The sequence below is a fragment of the Mytilus edulis genome, chromosome 1 (assembly GCF_963676685.1).
Source record: "Mytilus edulis chromosome 1, xbMytEdul2.2, whole genome shotgun sequence".
NCBI lineage: Eukaryota > Metazoa > Mollusca > Bivalvia > Mytilida > Mytilidae > Mytilus > Mytilus edulis.
In genome coordinates this window covers 109,842,775-109,862,764 of record NC_092344.1, presented here as the reverse complement: position 1 = coordinate 109,862,764, position 19,990 = coordinate 109,842,775, and the positions used below count along the sequence as shown (strand labels likewise).

Genomic DNA, 19,990 nt, shown 5'->3' with positions numbered 1-19,990 from the left:
ATTTTTACTAAACTAACATTTGCTACATGTGGTAATATACATATTTGGTTTAAAGGGTGTGCTGACATTTGATGGGAGTTCCCTCCTTCCAATACTAAAATAAGCATTATTATAACAAAAGGTTAAAAATACTATTATCCAACTTACTGCTAAATTGTTGCAGTATCTAATTGACCATTACATGAAGCATATTATTAAGAACAATTATAATTATGCTTTGAATGTCAAAGCATGCTAGTCATGGGAGCAGGGGTTGTTACTCAGATCACTGTTCAAAGGAATAATTGTCTGAACATCTTATATGATACACTGTTGGTCTAAGTGTGAACTTGTTGGTTATTGATGCAGTCTGTTGATGCATTATTGACAATTTATTTCTCTTCTTTAGTCACCATTTTGAAAGAAAGACTTACTTTTTCCTTGTTTCTGTAAAAATATTTCAGCTATTCTTTTTTTAATCCAAATTATCTTTTCATCAGGAGTTACTACTGTCAATTCAAGAAAAAGATTAAGTTGTGTATGTGTTGTTACCAAGGCATTAAAAAGTGAAAAAGAAGTGCCAGATATATATTTTTTACATTATAGGAAACATCAAATAACATTAATATTTAAATGTGTTCAAGAATGAAAATACAAACACTCTGAACAAAAAAAAAAACATAAAATATATTTTGACTTGATAGTGTGAATTAATATTTGTAAACATATTCTATTCTTAAACAATAATTTTGATGGTTAAAAAACAATCATTTAATTCAACATGCAAAAAATGCACACACACAATGGTACATCATGACTGGTTCCTTAAGTTGAGCAATAACTGGTGACCACTTTGGATCACACGAACTCATTCACATTTTTTTTAGGTGGCTGCATATTCTATTTAGTGTTTTGTGAAAGGTTGTTTGTCTTTTCGTCAATTTTTTCTTTGATTTGTGGTTTATGCCCCAATATCATCTCTCAACATTTTTATTCTCTACACTAGAAGTTTTGTCTACACTAATTAGTCTTGTTAATTTGCCATTTAAAAATAACTGTGCAGTTTTTCTTTATATGTTATTTTGTCCCCAGTGTTATTAAGTATGAACAAAAGCTAACCAGGTTGATTAAATTTGAGACCTTTAGTTTGGCATCCATGTCGTTTGATTTATTACCCATCAATGTTAAAGACCTGTCAAGAATCTCTTTTTATGGAACAATTCAGTTAAAAGGTCAACTAGTGTAATATTTGTAAATTATTTTGTTTCCAATTTATGCCTAGTTGACTTGTGCCCAAGGTAAGATAGTAAATGCTGATACTACTGAGATCATGCTTTGACCAATATTAACGATATGTGATCGTAGTAATACTCGTATACCATGCATAATTTTACAAAGCATTGGCGATAAAATGGAGTTAAATCTATCAAAGTGTCAGAACTTTAATAATGATAAATGTCATATAGTTAAAAAAATTCACCTTGAGATATTATAAGTGCATGTGTTTTCCGTGTTCTTGGTGTACTACCAACAGTAATTGGTGATGTGCATAGTTAGGTCGTCAATTTAAGCTTGAGTGTGCAACAATTTTAACATGTTAACAACACCTCGATTTTGGCAAAAACAGTTAACAAAAATGCAAATTGGGTTGAAAATAGTTAACAGCTTTAATTTGTCTCAGATAACAGTTAACAACACGTTGGAAAAGGCCAACAGAGGTTAACATAAAAAAAGTAGGCAGTGGCTATTTGACCGGCAACGGCAAAATAGCAAATTTGCTATTTGACCGGCACCGGCAAAATAGCAAATTTGCTATTTAGCCGGCTCTGATAAAAAACTATATCTCACTGGAATTAAATTTTATATTTAAAAACTTTTGTTACTGTTACTCATATAAACACTTAAACTTTTAACTATAAAATTCAATATATTCTAAAAAATAAACTCTCCTTTAGAAAAAAAACACATTATGTACCTGTATATATGACTTAGGGCAAATCTTATATATTTGAAAAATCACAAAAACTAGTTTCGCAAGAAGAAGAACGAGATACAGCTCAACAAGAAGAGCACCTACTTGATTCTAATTGTTGTGGGTGGCATGTTTCGCACATATTACTTCCACAAAATATCAAGAAACCTGGAAGGCCAAAAGGTTTAACCCAAACTGTCATGGGCGAACTGTCATCGATCGGTCTTCCAAAAAAGTGTACCCGTAAAAACCATATGGATTTTTTTTATGTTAGACTGGTTTGTTTAAAGCGATTTATCAAAAAATGCTGTAAATAACAACATTTTGATAACAGAGGAACAAGTTGATTCAGCAAGACCTGAACTTGTAACTGCCTCTTGTTTGGACTCAATTGCAAATATTGATTTAAATAATCAAAAAGTATTGACGCAACGTTAGATATTGCTACTACCACGAAAAATAGCGTAAAGTAAATATTTGACGGGAAAATTTTTATAGAAATGCTGAAATAAATATTTCAAATTACACATGAAAATAAAGATTGATTCTAAAATTTTCACATTATGATAGAGAAAGAATAAAAATATAATATCCATAGGCTTAGGAAGACACAGATTATCCGAAAAACGTTTACTTAGCGTTGTCCCATGTAACAAACTCGAAACATAAAACTCAAACAATTCGCGAAATGTTCACGCAACTCTTCGAAATTTTGCATGAACATTGTATGACGTGATATATTTCAGTATTGGTTAACATGGCTGTCTCCATTTAAAATTTGCATACATATTTTCAGAAGAATATGATGTACGGATATGTCCCATCGGAAATTTAATTTGGAAACTTGAAACATTTTTAGTTCAAAAATAAAATTTTGACAGATAATTCATTAAATTGTAAGCGCCATCGTTTTGTACTAAGAGTTAGCTCCCAAAATTCGAATTGGAAAATAAATTGAGCTACATATTCAATTCAAAACAATAGATTTACAATGTCTTGCGGAAATGTTGCAAATGTTAAATCATGAGTCCATTTGAAATTTATAGCAAACAACTTTTAATATTGTGACCGTCTGTCATGTCTGTTTTATGATGTAGTTTTACATAATACTATTTTTATCACACGGCAGGATATTTAACCATAGATTTTACACAGATTTAAAAATCATCTTTTTTATAAATATTTAAAAAAATAAATAATTTATAATGTATATATACAAATGTGTTTTCATGCTTTTAATTAATATCATAAAGTTATAAATTATTTACTTATAAACATCTTTAATATTTTATTTTTGATTGTACTGTATTTTTAATGCTTGATATTGTCATGATTGTGATAAAATGATTTAAATTATAATTAAGATTTTTTATTCTCTACTAACTGAGACCAAGGACGTATAACTAACATATACGTCCTTGTTGAGACTACTATATATATATACTAGAACACACCCGTGATATCACGGGTCCGTGACTGATTTAAGGTATATAACTATGCGCAAGCCTTATTTTAGTATTAGTATTGTCATCTGATAAAGTCATGCCGATTGTAAGATACACAGTTTTTCTCTGCTTTCAAGTCTTTCTGTTTGAACCCGTCGAACTGAAACAATAATATTAATTATTTGGAAAACAAAAGGTCCTGGAATGGAGTATTCTTTAATCAACAGCATTGTCCTATATAAGTTATAAAGTTGAATTCTTTGCTTCGCTGTTTTACGTCATGCCCACTAACAAATTGAAAACTGTACCTATACGCCTTATTTTTAGTCCAGATTTTTAGTATTCTTATTGTTATCTTAGAAAGTCTTACTGATTAAAATACTACAATAGGTAACAATTTGACAATTTAGTAGTGTCAACCCTGTGGTTATGACCCGTGTATATAGCATATTAATCCTAAATATAACGTTTGATGGTGCGCCTGTCAGATGCGGAACGTACAGATAAGGTAATAGGTAATAGGTAACAGGTGAATATATACTATTGGTATCGGTAGCGGACTCGACCCGGAACTTCTTAATTATTGGCAATATTAATTACGTGGAAAACAAAAGGGCCTGGAGTGGTGTAATTTTTAATCTACACCTTTGTACTATATTAGTTATATATAAAGTTGAATTCTGTGATTTGTCGTTTCTACGTGATGACGGCTGACAAATTGGACCTCGTAATTCTAGAACACACCCGTGATATCGCGGGTCCGTGACTGAATTAAAGTATATAACTATGCGCAAGCCTTATTTTGATATTAGTATTGTCATCTGATAAAGTCATGCCGATTATAAGATACGCAGTTTTCTCTGCTTTCAAATCTTTCTGTTTGAATCCGTCGAACTGGAACTTATCAATTATTGGTAGTATTAATTAGTTGGAAAACAAAAGGTCCTGGAATGGAATATTTTTTAATCAACAGCATTGCCCTATATTAGTTATAAAGTTGAATTCTTTGATTCGCTGTTTTACGTCATGCCGGCTAACAAATTGAAAACTGTACCTATACGCCTTATTTAGTCCAGATTTTTAGTATTCGTATTGTTATCTTAGACAGTTTTACTGATTAAAATGATACAAAAGGTAACAATTTGACAATCTAGTAGTGTCAACCCTGTGTATATGACCCGTGTATATAGCATATTAATCCTGAATACACCGTTTGGTGGTGCGCCTGTCAGATGCGGAACGTACAAATAAGGTAACAGGTGAGTTTACTATTGGTATCGGTATCGGACTCAACCCGGAACTTCTTAATTATTAGCAATATTAATTACGTGGAAAACAAAAGGGCCTGGAGTGGTGTAATTTTTAATCTACACCTTTGTACTATATTAGTTATATATAAAGTTGAATTCTTTGATTCGTCGTTTGTACGTGATGACGGCTGACAAATTGGACCTCGTAATTTTAGTATTATAGATAGATGTGTTATAGTAGTCTCATCTACTAATCATGTCAATGAACAGTTTTATTCAGTGCCGGCTAAATAGCAAATTTGCTATTTTGCCGGTGCCGGTCAAATAGCAAATTTGTTAACAGTAAGCCTAAGGAATGTATCAACATTTCAGAAATTTAAAAAAAATACATCTTTTTTTATAAAGTGTTGAGATTTTCAGCGTCTAACCTTCTAAACATTTGCAAACAGGGACATTTTTCTTGTCGAAAGGTAGTTTCTCAATCAACAAATGTTTGCCATACATCAGTGATTCCTTATTGTCGCTATGATATGCTACTTGATCCAACAATCGTGCTCAATTTATCGTGATAAAGAAGTAAGTCGGATAGCATATGTTGACAAAATTAATGCAAGACAGTAACTTTGACCCAAATAAGAGGGAATCATTTATCCCAAAATAAAATTGTCATGTATTTTGTCAGGTTGATGTTCACCTTATTATAATCGGTTCTTGAATTGCATTTATCATAGCTTTTGAAACTCAGTACAGAGAGCTCATCAGAGATCATGTTTCATTGTTATTGGGACTTTATAGAAAAGGGAATGGAAACGGGAAATGTGTCAAAGAGACAACAAACAAACCCAAGAACAAAAAACGGCACAAGGCCACAAACGGGCATGTTACAGTGAGAAAAACCAGCACTAGAGGGTGACTTCAGCTGTGCCCTGAACAATTATGTATACTAGTTCAGCGAAATAGACGCCACATTAACTTCCGAAATATACCCCAAAAAAACCTAACTTCCATTAAAAAACACTTGACTAACAAAGGCTAGAAGTTCCCGACTCGGGACAGGTGCAAAAAAAGGGACAGAGATAAACGTGTTTCTGATATCCAACCCCTCCCTGATACCTCTAGCCAATGTGGAATAAACAAACACAGCAAAACGCACAGTAAAACTGAGTTCAAAAGAAGTACGAGTTCGGTGTCAGAATAGGAAACAAGAAACTAAGCAAAATGATAAGAATAAACATTATTTAACATAGGATTACTAGCAGTTACTGACATGCCAGCTCCAGGCTTATATATGTTACAGGGAATTTGTGAAATCAGTGATTTTGTAAAATCACTGAAATTTCAGGGAATTTGTAAAATCACTGAAATTTCAGGGAATTTGTAAAATCACTGAACTGATTAGTGATTTTATAAAATCCCTGATTTTGACTTGTGATTTTACAAAATCCCTGAAATAATAAAGATCTTTTTTTACAGATTCACTGATTAAATTCAGGAAATTTGTAAAATACATTCATTCACTTTTATTAAGAATTTCTGTGAAAAAAGACTACAACAGTAACACTCAATAAGTTTGAGGTTAATCTAGTCTTTATTTTAATATTAAGTGAGTAGTTTTCATGCACAAACCAACTGACAATGTGACATACTGTAGAACAATGGCTCAGGCACAAATGTCTTGAAATCAAGAGCAAACATACCCACAAAAGTTACTTCAAATAATTGAGGTAAAATTAAAGTGCAACATATGGAACCAGGGAAAATATGATAAACATTTTGGAATATTTTGTCAATGAGAAAGAAGACAAAACAAGCTCTTATCACTACCGTGTTTGAAAGAAAGTTACTGTTTATTATAGTTTTTCTGTATAATTACTGTAGAAAATAAAACCAATTATATCAATTTTTTTTAATCAAATATAAAAACTGAACATTAGGTTGATTGCTGTCATTAAAGAAGAAAAACACATATGTAAGGTATAAGAAATTGAGTGGGTTAGGGTATGTGATCCAGTGGCAAATATTACATGAATATCAGATCAAGAGCATCTTATTGCTGCATGAAAATTGATATATAAAAGCAAATAAGTGTTGTATTATTAATTTGCTGCCTACAAAATAACATTTATATTCACAAAATAATAATAAAAAAAAAAGACAAGAGAAAATATTGGTAATAATACTTTGTTTTGTACTTGCATGTTTATGAATAGGTTAATCTAACCAAGCAAAAATAAACAAAGTTTTACCTACTTTGGTCATTTATTAGACACATGTATTCTTTCACAAAGTGGTATAACTTTGAATAAGTTTCTAAAATTTCTCAACTCTTTTAATCCAAATAAAGTAAATATTTTGTTGATAATGAAGGTATGAAGTTCTTCAATGTGAAGATTTAAAAAAAATTGTTAAAAACGATATTCATCAGATGAAGATGTTTTAAAAATGTTATGTATGTCTTGAAGACATGTACAACATAGTTAAGAAAATTCACATATCAATAGGTTATAGTGGTAGGGATGTCACCCAAACTTGTCTTGCAAAAATAAGCAAATTCAGAGTGGTCTAAATACCCGTTTAAATGCCTTTTAGCCATTATCATTATACACAAGTTTAGAGAACAGCCCGGATTTTCCCTGATATTCAACATTGAAACCATGTAATTGATTGTTTATACAAGCAATTAAATGATTAGGTTAAGTGCTTCATTCACAGTTGGTGTCCACTGATGTTATCAAATGAACACAGATGGTTAGCTGGTCAAGATTATTTAATTTTCATATCCTCTGCACTAAATCCATACATTTTATATTCTTGTCTACAAAATATTTTCATAGTCAAGGTATTTTGAATGAAAAAAAAATTAATTTAAAATTTCATTTAAATAATATATTAATTTAATTTTTCTTTAGGATTTCTGCAGCTAATTTGGAAATGCTATGATAAATATTATAAATTTAGCAAATATGATATGTTTTAATATTATGGTATATTCAGTGAAGGATAAATATTTCTTGTTCAAAAAGTTTTTATGGAATACATTTTTTAGCATTTATTTTGATTTTTTTTTTTTAATTCCCACTTGCAAGCTTGTAGTATATTTATTGTGTGTATGTATATATTTAGAATAAAAATAAAAATCTGGTCTGTGGTTCTAATACTAAAGGTGTTTTGGTGACGGTCACCTATCCTCATCAGGTATCCCTAACCTATATGTTTCCTTTCTTGTAATACTTTGAATGGTTCGAATTTGGTTTCAATTATGGGGATACTCCAGAAGCGGATTTAGAAGGGGACAAAGCCCCCCCCTCCTTTTTCTGGGAGAAATTTGATTGATTAAATAGGGAATCACTAACGGCTAACCGGAGCAGTCCCCTCTAAGGCAGTCAGTGTACTCAAATAACTATATTGAAATCAATCAGGTTCAGAACCAATCCATATATTCTTCATTTTAAGGCTAAAATAATACCTAATTCTGTTGACGTGCAAATGTGAAGTGGACACACACCCCTTTTCATTTTCCACTGAATAGAGGGGCAATATGTATATAAAACACTTTTATTGTTATAGCATTGCATTGGAATTAGTGAGATAAAACGTTTAAAATAAGAGAAAATAAGTTGGAATATGAAAAAAAATTGAGAATGGAAATGGGGAATGTGTAAAAGAGACAACAACCCGACAAAAAAGCAGAAAACCGACGAAGGCCACCAATGGGTTATAACATAGGGAAAAAATCCAGCACTTGTAGATGTTTTAACCAGATGCTCCGCAGGGCGCAGCTTTATACGACCGCAGAGGTTGAACCCTGAACGGTTGGGGCAAGTATGGACACAACATTCAAGCTGGATTCAGCTCTAAATTTGGATTGTGATTAAATAGTTGACACAGCATAGGTTTTGGACACAGAATGAATGTGGTCTAATGAACTTAAAATAATTTTTTTGTCTTTGAGCAATCACTATGCTGTTGAATATTAATCCTCTCAAAAAAATGTTTGAAGAAATTTTCTTTTTATTTATGAAATCTGAAATGAGAAAAATTTAATCCCCCACCCCACCCCACCAATTTTTTTTTCACATCCCCCTTTCCCTTTTTTCAAAACTGATCTCAAATCAAATTTCTAATGGAGTTTGCAACAATAACTACTCATTTAAATACATCATAAAATATTAAAATGTAACAAAAAGTGCTTGTTATCACTGAATGGTAAAGATTATTTTAATTTATCAGTTGGTAGTAAAAGTGAATATACATTGTGTATTGTATAAAACAAAGATTTAAGTTGATTCAACTACTATTCTGGACTGACAAACGAACAGACAAACGGAGGCTACAACTAGAAAACATAAAGCCCCTCTACTATAGTAGGTGGGGCATAAAAATCATAAACAGCTGCGCCATGAGCTAGAGCGCATGATACGCCTAACAGTTTTCAAGAATACAGTTCAATAACTTCTCAATGTAATACCAGAAATTTATGAAAAAGGGGGGTTATCTTAATAGATATAAATCAGTCAACAAAGTTTAACGAAAAATGGTCAAAGCACTTTAAGGTTATTGTGAATCACTCCTTTTCATGAATAAAATCCCTTAACACATGACATGGGTAAAATCTCTTTGTTTTTACTGTGCTATAATCTGGATAATGCACAGCAAAGGTGTGCATTAACCAGTGGCGGATGCAGGAATTTTCGAAAGGGGGGGGGTGCTAGCCCAGGGCAAAGGGGGGGGTGCAGGGGGGTGCAAACATATGTCACGATTCAAATGTATTGATCGGCCAAAATAAAGGGGGGTGAGGACCCCCGGAACCCCCCCTCTGGATCCGCCACTGCATTAACTACCTCAGATATACTGCACAGTTCAAATCTATTTTTACCTTTAGGGGCGGTTCCTAGATTTTGAAAGGGGCGTTATTCTATCAAATTAAAAAAATATATCACCGAGTGTAGCGAGACTAAAAACAATATTGACGATTGTAAGGCAAAACACGATACTTTGTCCAATCCTAGGGTGAACGACATGTTCGTCCCCACCCCGAATCCGCCATCTGCCTTGAAATTACGACACAATTGAACTTTGTACAAACATCGTAGTTTCAAAATAGGAAAAAAGAAAGGTTTCTCATTCTTTTTTTTACATCTTAGCTTGAACATAAAACGTTTTATTATATTTTGCGTACAACATAAATCTTAAATCAGTGTTTTAAAGTCAGAAAGATTGTTAAAACATTTTTTGGTAATTTCCGCCAAAAAAGAAATGTATCTAAGAATATCCGAATAAAAGAAATCTGATTTGGATTAGTTTTAGACTCAATGGAATTTATAACGACTTTTTGAATATCTATTCCCCATATTTTTGGATCGAATTTAAAGGGGATCATATTTAAGTTTGTTTGAAAACAGGGAGATTAGCTGGAGATCAACCAGACTTCATTTAGATGGACGTGTCTTAAAAATTAATACACTAGATACAAAGAAATTTGGGGAAGGGGGGAGTAAAACATTGGAAAGAGAAACGTATTTTCCGTTTATTAAACATTTAAAATTTAGGTAATATAACTAACATCTTCCTCGGTTTATCTTTCTCTATTAAAGCATATCATTGATGGAAAGAAATTCAAAAGCAATAAATCTAAACTCAATAACCCTTCCGGTTATGATTTTTTTTTCATACAACGATTTGAAAGTACTCAATTTGTCAAAGTCTTAAACGTCACTTATTAAATAAAAATGGGAATAGATTTAACAGAAACATTAAAAAAAAAATCTACCATTAAATCGCAATTTTACAATAAGTCTAAACCCCCCAAAAAGTTATCAATTTGAAACTTACCAATGAAAGTCGTATTTTCCCCTTTCTTTACCCTACAATAAACTTTCCTAGGATCCGTGGATTGCGGAACATCGTCCACATCTAAAACGTTCACGTAAATTAATGACGTCATGTGTTAAAACAGTTATTGGCCAATCAAATCGGTATATAGAATTTAATCTGCACGCGCTCAGGATGACCCTTTAACCCGAACTCCTACGTCGTTCGGGTTAATAAGGGTCACATGAGCTGTGCAGATTAAATTCTATATACCGACTTGCTTGGTCAATAACTATAACATAACTTGGAAATGAAAGTAAATAATTTATAAAAAGCGAAAGGGAGCTTAAATAAATAGATATAAACAATTCACTAAAGTTTCATGAGAACTTTTGAGTTTTTGTCCAAATACTAGATAATGTTAATGTCTGACATGTTAAAGACAGACGGACAACAGTGGCGGATCAAGGGGGGGGGGGGTTCCGGGGGTTGAAACCCCCCTTTTTTTTAAAGCCGATCAATGCATTTGAATGGGAGCCTATATTTGGAACCCCCCCCCCCTTTTACTCTGGGTTGGGAACCCCCCCTTTTTAAAATGGCTGGATCCGCCACTGGACAAATGGACAAAGATATACCATAAGACTTCCTTTAATCAGGCGTATAAAAAGGGGGAGGGGTGTTCTTATTCCAAATTGTCTTTGCTTCATCAATATTTTATAAAAAAAATGGTTAAATATTAAGGAGATTTTGTTTTATCATTAAATCAAATTTATAAAAAAAATGTGAAAATTACAAAGAATATTCATTTCTTGTCAAAATTAATCTTCAAATGACCACAATTATCAATCCATTCAATTAACATTTTAAAAAAATATGAAAATTAATAAAAAAAAATATTCAGAACTTTATTTTATATTCCTTTAATTGTATTTGAGCATGAAGTTGATAAAAAACAGTGACTTGATTGTCAAAATCTTATGAAGAATATACACACATAGATAATGTTACATGTAGTAGAAATTTTTCAAGAAAAGACATAAAATGCCAAAATGTTGACTGTCTTATCAGATAATCTATATGTAACATCTGTGGTCAGTTTATAGGGAAGAGTGATATATAAATTACAAGGACTTCAAACTGTGAAGGTAATCAGTTGTGAAATTTGAGATTCCCTCAAATCTGAGGGCATTCTTCGGGCTGTACTATAAAGTATACTCTATTTTCAGTGATTTTGTAAAATCCCTAACAATTTCAGGGATTTTACAAAACCACTGAAACTGTTAGTGATTTTACACAATCACTGATTAGTCCAGTGATTTTATAAAATTCCTGATTTTACAAATTCCCTGTAACATATACGTTGTTTTCAATTAAGACTTCGTTTGGGCTTGTATTATATTTGCCTTTGGGTTTATATAATCTGTTTATCCTATCTTGACAATTAAAAGTCTATCCTAAATTGAGGTAAATTATACATGGCATTTCAAATACCAGTTCGATTCCTAACATCACTGAAGTCATTATTGTCGAAATCGGGATATGATATACCATTTGTTAACCTCATTTTTGCGTACATTATCTTTTACTATTTTCTGTTTGGTATTTAATTCATAATTCAGATCCATTTTGTTATATATGGGGATCTGTTTATTTGGCAATCGACATGGCAGTCAGCACTGTTTAAGAACATCCGTTGTACGGCCTTCAAGTCAAATGCGTTTTGTTAACATATACTTTTTACTTTTTTGGTCTATTCATTTGAAAATGCTGTTTGTGCTGTATTTAGACCTCTCTACCAAGGAACTTGTTTTGCATTTGTCATGCTAGCTTGCTTTGTGATATTGGTTTTGTTCATTGTTAAAAGCTGTGACCTATAGTTGATAACTTTGACGTATTTGATAGATGTTATCTCATTGATTATCATACCACATCTTCTGACTTCTCATCTATTTCAAAAATAGCAAAAGCTTCGGAATTATGCTCCTGTAAAATATGATTTTAAACAGCTTATTAAGAAAACCAGAAAAAAATTTGATATGAATGCTTCAGTTTATTTGAAACTTCTCATTTAGATTGAGATCACCACCATATACTTTATAACGTTTCAAATTTTATCTGCCTTCTTAATTGTATTAGTAAATATAGGTTCACTTAACCCAATATATTTAATCTAGTACCTACTTCGTTTTGGTTTCATACACTTGCATCGTTTTCATTTGCAATACCAGCAATTCATGTTTTAAAATATATTCATATGTATATAGTAGTTTGAGGGGGCTTTTTCTTTCTCTTCCGCAATTATTTTTAAAGATTTGTTCACCTGATATTTTGTCGACACTGACTCAACAAATGAATCATATTCCACACTGTAATGAATAGTTCGAAACTGACACCCTCTTATATAATTTGGGTTTTATTTATTACCTTTTCCGTGAAAGAATATTGCTGATATTTATAAACATAGTAACTTGATATACCCACTGATGTAAGTTAACATTACTTTACCACGAATGCATCCCGGCTTTGTGTCGCCGTATTCCCAAATGATGATATGATAATTTGTATCTTCATTGCATCTTTGAAAAAAATATTGACTTTTATGTGTACCGAACATCCCTTTTCATCTTCAAAGGTATACCTTACTGAAGAACCGTTAGTGGAGTTTTCTTACAGCTAACGTTTATATCATGTCTTTGTTCTTCTGGTATCATTATGTTATGCCGTGTTTTGTAAGTTCTTCTTTTCTTTTCGACATTTTTGATTCGTTTGGTTGAGTACTTCTCACATTAGTTCTGGGCACTTTTTCTGTTTGCTTTTGATATTGACATGTTTAGTTATTTTTTTAGGAGATACGTTTAGTAACTACCTTCCTTTCTACACTTTTGTGTTTTGTTTTAATTCTTACATAGGTGCTTGGCAATTTTTTGTTTGCTTTTGATATTTGCATTTTTGTTATTTCTTAGTTGACACATACATAGTAGCTACATTCCTTTCTACAATTTTGGGTTTTGTTTTACTTTGTCCATAAACTGGCAAACAGAAAAACGTCTGCATACAATTTTGTATATATCGGTGTCAGTTCACTGAAAAATTCGACCGAAAGTCACGCTATTCATCCTAATATTTAAATATCTGATTTATGTAACACTTTACAGGTTTAATCGAGATACATATAAATGTCAGTGAACTTTTTTGGTTATATTTGGTTACTATTCATGACTACCGGAGCGACATACATGAATACCCCTAGTACAACTGCAACTTATTTCTGTTTCAGATTTATTTGTCTGATCATACCGTAAATATTGTTTTGTGTGCTCATGTTTCTATAAAGTTGGTAAACTGAAATGTCATCCATGCCTTTTTATGTAAAAGTTGGTAAAATTAATTTCTACAAGTATATGTACTTTCTGATTATGAAATCAATGTTTCAACTGTATACGATTTTGGATAATTTTATTATATATGTTACAGTAAATAGGTGAAATTAGGAATTACATGTAATTACTAAACATTTCAGTAAATACCTGTAATTACTAGCCAATTCAGTAATTACCTGTATTTACTAGTTGTTTCAGTGATTACTGGTAATCACTGATTTTTTTTGTCATTTTTACAGCTATTTACTAACTTGATGTTTTTGTTTTAAAATCAAAAACATAATTCAAGATACCAAATAAGAAAGTAAAGGGATAGGAATTTTAAGGAAGCTTACTTAAGGATGTAGGAATATAAGGCACATCAAAAGTGCATACTCTTTAGTGTTTGTGAATTGAAACTGGAAAATGGTTGTTTTATAGGTTTTGAAACTCTGTAAATATATGCATGCAAGACAATGATATCTATCTAAAATTGATTTTTATAATTTGGTTAAACTAAAATCTCCATCATGCACTGTGGTTTAAATCTTTAAAATAACTTTCTCCAAATATCCTGGATTTCTACCAAACATGGACAGAAGCAAATTTTTTATGATCATAAGTTAATATCCAAAAGTAAAGTTTGTAAAAAGAATCCTTTTTTTTTTCGTATATTACTTATAAATGGACTAGAGTTTTTTCCCCAAGTTCACATTTCATTCACTATGCAATTAAAGTTTTAAAAACATTAGGTTTTATAAACCATCCTGGATTTTTAACCAATATTGACAAGCTTCTTACAGTACTAGTCAAAAGATAGTATCTAGAGGAAAATTTTAATATTTTTTCCTCATTTTTGTTGAGCCTGCGATTAACAGCAAAAGTAGGATATTTGTTCAGCAAAACCCTTACAACTTTAATAGCTTTTAAATACATCGATAACCCATTTCCAGCTAGAGGTTGAATTGGAGGTCACACGAATACATATTCAATGAGGTCCAAATATTCCCTCGCAAGTGCACAACTTATCAACCTTGTTTCTCAGCTATTTTAACAAAATATAACCAGATTGGCTGCTAACAGTGAATTATAATTTCACTATATCATTTTTATTAATGATTTAACAACAAAAAAAATATATATATTTTTTTTTTATATCTCGAAGCTAACGCACATAACAGTTCATTCCAGTTCTTAACCTACAAAACGTTATCTTATCTGTATAAGGTAGTAAGTCTAAATATTCTTAAAATTCAAAGTTTTCTTTAAAAAAATAAAACATTATGCTTTAGGAGAATTTCCATTTCTGATTTCCTTGTCTGCTGAAATTGGTCAAAAATAATCTGTATAATGCTCAACTTGAACCATTTTGGATTAAAACTAAAGTTACTCGGATTTAACCAAATATTTGATAGTCCATATTTATTCAAGATATTTTTTATAGAAATCAACCATTCAAAATTTACGTACTGTACTAACTGATCTTTTAGTTAGTATTACCATAACTTTTGATCACCTGACCATAATACAACATTGTTTTAGCAGTCAGTAAATAGGTGTAAAAATTAGTAATTACTAGTAATAACTGGGCCGTTTCAGGAATTACTTGTATTAACTAAGTGCATCGGGGATTACCTGTAATTCCTAAATTTTAGTAATTACATGTAATTCCTAATTTCACCTATTTACTGTAACATATATATAACAGAACAAAACACTAACAGCAGCCTCGGTATATATGTATACGATACTAGCTCAAATAACGAGACAAATCAGAACTCTTAAAATTGAGAATGGAAATGAGGAATATGTCAAAGAGACAACAACCCGACCAAAGAGCAAACAACAGCCGAAGGCCACCACATAGTTCGCAAAGATAACAGTAACTGCAAAGATCATGATTGAAGAGGGATGCTCACTTCACAAATTCAGATTTTTGTTTTAAAATTGTCCCACACTATACTTTTTATCTCGCATGCCAAAAGTGTCATCCCTTCATTGCGTACTCATAAATTTGGATCGGAGATTTTAAAAGTTAACAACCTCAAAATTATTAAATATTAAATGATCCGAATAATTACTACAGTCCGATTTTTTGGGAAAATACAACAACTGTATAGATAAAATAAAACAAGAAAAGCACGCAGACAGTATACATAAGTCTAATTTCCTCATCATAATAACTAATTCTTTATTCTACATTAATGCTAAAATAACTAAATGACCAAAACATTTCATTTGCATCTCGTTCTTGGTAAATATTATTACGAATGTAATTCTGTTGTTATGATGTTTCATCCGATACTGAATATCTTTGTCGACATCATTTCCACATTGTTCCATGCTTTAGCTGTTAATGGGAATCCATTGTACCTCAAGACTGAGACCATGTATATATATATTTATAAATCACAGATAAAAAAGACCAATGTCTAAACATGACTCTTTGTTGTAATATCACTAGAAAGTCATAAATACTTTCCAGTACAGAATCCCTTTAAGGGTTTAGGATCCTGAAAGCATTTTATACCTGAGAGTATTTGATGTGAAATCATTGAATGTTTACGTATCTGGCGCTGGATCACACTGTAGTATGTCAATCACAAATTGGATTTTCTCGGCACCCTCTATAAACTCTTCTAGGCTTATCTGATTGTCCGAATTTTTATCAAGAACATTAAAAATGTTTTTGGTCATATTTTCTATGGATGTAAATTCTTCGGGTAGACGACTGTTTGTCATTTTGCACACAGCCTACCAATTAACAAAAAAACACATTATTAGTACATTTAAATGATCATAATAAAACTTAACTAAATGATTTACATTATGATAAAATCATAACATAATTTTGCAGTAAAATCGATTTATAAATAAGGTACATGTATATATCCGTCCCTTCTCTTTTAGTGAACCATAGTGGTTAATATAATCACCATTTACATATTTCTTCGATCTTTTATCAAATTTTTGGTCTCAAACTGCTGAAGGTTTTTTGGACACCTGGCACACTTATATCTGTGTCATACTTTGTTTTATAGTTCAGTATCTATTAGTCACAGATTTTTATAGCTAATGTATTAATGGTTATGTAATATAACAGTTGCCTTTATAGTACTATTATTTAAAGGCCGGAGATGACATAGTTTCTTTTTTTGGCGGGATGAAACCACATTGCCGTAACCGATCAACGGTGCAGATTACACCACTTGATTGTATACCTCTTCTATTCTAACTGAAAACAATAACAAATACATAAAGATCCAGAAGTTAAACAAAAAAGTCTATAGAAAATAGCAAAATAACATAAATGCATTGCACCGACAATGCATCACATGCCTGCTAAAGGGACAGCTGTTTAAGTAAAGACTATTACAAAATGTATACACATTTCATGTAAGAACGTTGAAAAAAAAAATCATTACGTAAAATATTTGCATATAAATCAGCTTATTAATAAATTAGGTATAATGACTTACGTTGAGAATATGGTTCATTTCATCCTGAGATATATAGCCATTTTGATCAATGTCATACATACTGAAAGCCCATTTCAGTTTTACATTGGGGTCTGTACTTCCAGACATACACAATCCCAGAATAAACTCCTTGAAATCAACCATATTATTATTGTCTACATCGAAGGTGCGAAACACTTGTCCAGCAAAAATTGAAGCATCACCGTCAAACAAGCTGTTATAGACTCTAATGAATGCTGTCCTTGAGAGAGAAGTTTCACCTTGGCCAAGATGTTTCTCGAAGTCTTTGTACCAATCCTGAATTTCATCTTTAGTAAAGTCTACATCAATGTGATGTTGAAGTTCGTTGATAGTTTTAGGCTGCAGCTTCTTTGAGGATATTTTTGCGCCCATTTTGGAAATAACTGCAACAATAAAAAAACACAAGTAGATGAACTCCGTCACAGTTTCGTGCTTTTAGACATCATTTTTATAATTGAAATATTTTCTTAGTCCCAATATTCACTACAAAGAAGAAATTGCGACCTAGTTGTACGTGGAATTAACTATTTTCCCTTTCCTTAATTGTTCTACAAGTTGAAACGAAAATTTGAGTTCAGCGTCAATATAGTTCTTGCATCTTTACTAAATTGCACGCTGGGAACCTATAAAGTCGAATAATCAAACCAGTAAGCTCAGAGCAAATTTGCATTATTTTATGATTTCATGGGGTTTTTAAATATATATGTCGTCTTTCTTATAAAAGAACCGTAAACATTTTATTCAGTTTAAAATTTGATAATATTCTTGTAAAACTAAATAAAAGAAACCATATACTGGCTAAAACGTATGAGTTGTCATAACCATTTATACCATGTGCATATAAACTTATGCTTACCTGATGTAAAATTTGTTTAAGAATTTAGACGAACTGACGACAGTAACTCTTCTAGCTTACTTTAAATAATTAAAAAATCGGAAATTCAATATTTGGGAAAACCTACTCTATATTAGGGAATAATAGCACTTTCTTAAGTTACAACCATTGTTAAAGTTGTAAAGGGGTGTAATCTATGGGATGACTGAACGCCTCAGAAATTGTATCCGCTTCATAATTTATTAGATGTAATCATTTTAAAAAAATCGTCCGCCTTCAAATTACGCCATCAATTATACAAATAGAGGATTTAAACCATTTTAAGTTCATGTTGTGTGAAATTATTTAACGAAGTTTTCGCAATAAAACGCGATTTACAGATTTAATAAAACACGAATGAACTTAACTTTACATGGTCGCACAAGATGAAATTTATTTTACTCGGATGAAACTGACCAAGTATCACCCTTGACAACAGAGCTATGAGGATATACTTTGATTATTATACTTACCCTCCCGGAGACACTGACAGCATATCCTGTTTTATTGGAACTCACATTGGTAACCGATCTTTATGGTATATATGACAACTGTTATACAACGTTGGTACAGAAGAATTTTAAAATAAGATTGTTTGGTGATCGCTTTACGCCGCTTCAACACAAAAAGGCTGTATCGCGGCGATCAGAATAAAACATCCAGTGTAAAGAAACGTAGATAGCTTCTGAATGATTACTCTACTCTCAGATAATGAGTAAATATAGTCATTACCATACACGAAGATGATCAAGCAGATAGATTTGATGGACAATTCCTAAATTTGCTAGCTTTTTGAAAATCACCTTAAATATACATGAATAGTTGGAAATGTCACTTTTTATAAAATTCCTTCAAGTTAAACTATACTCTCTGAAACAGCCTACTTTTTAATCAGTAAAAAAAAGTAAATGTTTGACCAATTTATGATATACTAGCATGTACCTCTACTGTAACAGAATTTTAATGATGCAATCCGATAATTCACTTTAAACACGTGCATTTTGAATCAACGGAGAAATATATAGTACCCAATAAGCAGGAGCCAACGGAACATCACCATCGAGGAAAGGACAGTTACCAAAAAGAAAGGGGAATGTCTTCCCGTTTATCGTAAATTGTTGTATGGATTTTTCCATATGGAATTCCAAGAATTAAGATCTAAATAAGGATATCAGTCGCTATTATTGGTTGTTCCTGAAACGCGTATCGCGCGTTCTGAAATATATGTGATACAATTGAAGGTCCAAAAGGTCAGCACCGCTCCTATGGTACAATACTTAGATAGCCAATGCTTCTGTTGTTTGCTTCCGCTTACTCCTATTACAAAATTCAAAAAATCTTATAGGATAAGGTGACTTTTTTAGTACCAAAAATCAAGTATTCAACTTTTAATTAATTTCAGTCATTAGTTAAATAATAAAGTGTATTTTTTCATATCTTCTTAAAAAATAAACAATAAGGAAATGCATGATTCATATATTATCATTTATTGGTCCTAAATTATAAATTTCCAAGTAATACAAACTTTCTTTAAAGTAGGCGGCAATTATGTGTATTTTAGCAGACCGCGCACCATTAGACAGAAATTTATACAAACTTTACCTTGAGATTTTAAAATTTAATTTTTATTAATCTGTATTTTTGAAATTTAAATATTTTTGTGCACTTTTTTCTTTAAGTTATAAATTTTGCTTTGATTTGTTTGGAAGTTTAAACATTAGGTAAACGGTAATTACCGAGTACCACAATTCTTTAAGTTTGTTGTTTGTGGTTACAATGCTTTAAGTTTCATGACAGAGT

At 31.5% G+C, this 19,990-nt stretch overlaps 1 protein-coding gene across 1 annotated transcript; it reads right to left on the bottom strand.

Moving 5' to 3' along the window:
* Nucleotides 1-15,982: 15,982 nt before the first annotated feature.
* LOC139517895 (neurocalcin homolog) lies at nt 15,983-18,170 on the bottom strand. Its single transcript, XM_071309389.1, has 2 exons — nt 17,296-18,170; nt 15,983-16,570 (listed from the first exon to the last, which is right to left on the bottom strand). The coding sequence occupies exons 1-2, from the start codon at nt 17,686-17,688 to the stop codon at nt 16,379-16,381; spliced, it is 585 nt and encodes a 194-aa protein (XP_071165490.1). The 5' UTR covers nt 17,689-18,170; the 3' UTR covers nt 15,983-16,378.
* Between the last annotated feature and the right edge of the window lie 1,820 nt (nt 18,171-19,990).

Bases quoted from the DNA above. Each gene is read 5' to 3' on its own strand.
- LOC139517895 (XM_071309389.1), bottom strand. From the start codon at position 17,688: ATGGGCGCAAAAATATCCTCAAAGAAGCTGCAGCCTAAAACTATCAAC. The intron at 16,571-17,295 runs GTAAGTCATTAT...GTTAATTGGTAG, and splicing joins AAATGAACCATATTCTCAAC to GCTGTGTGCAAAATGACAAA.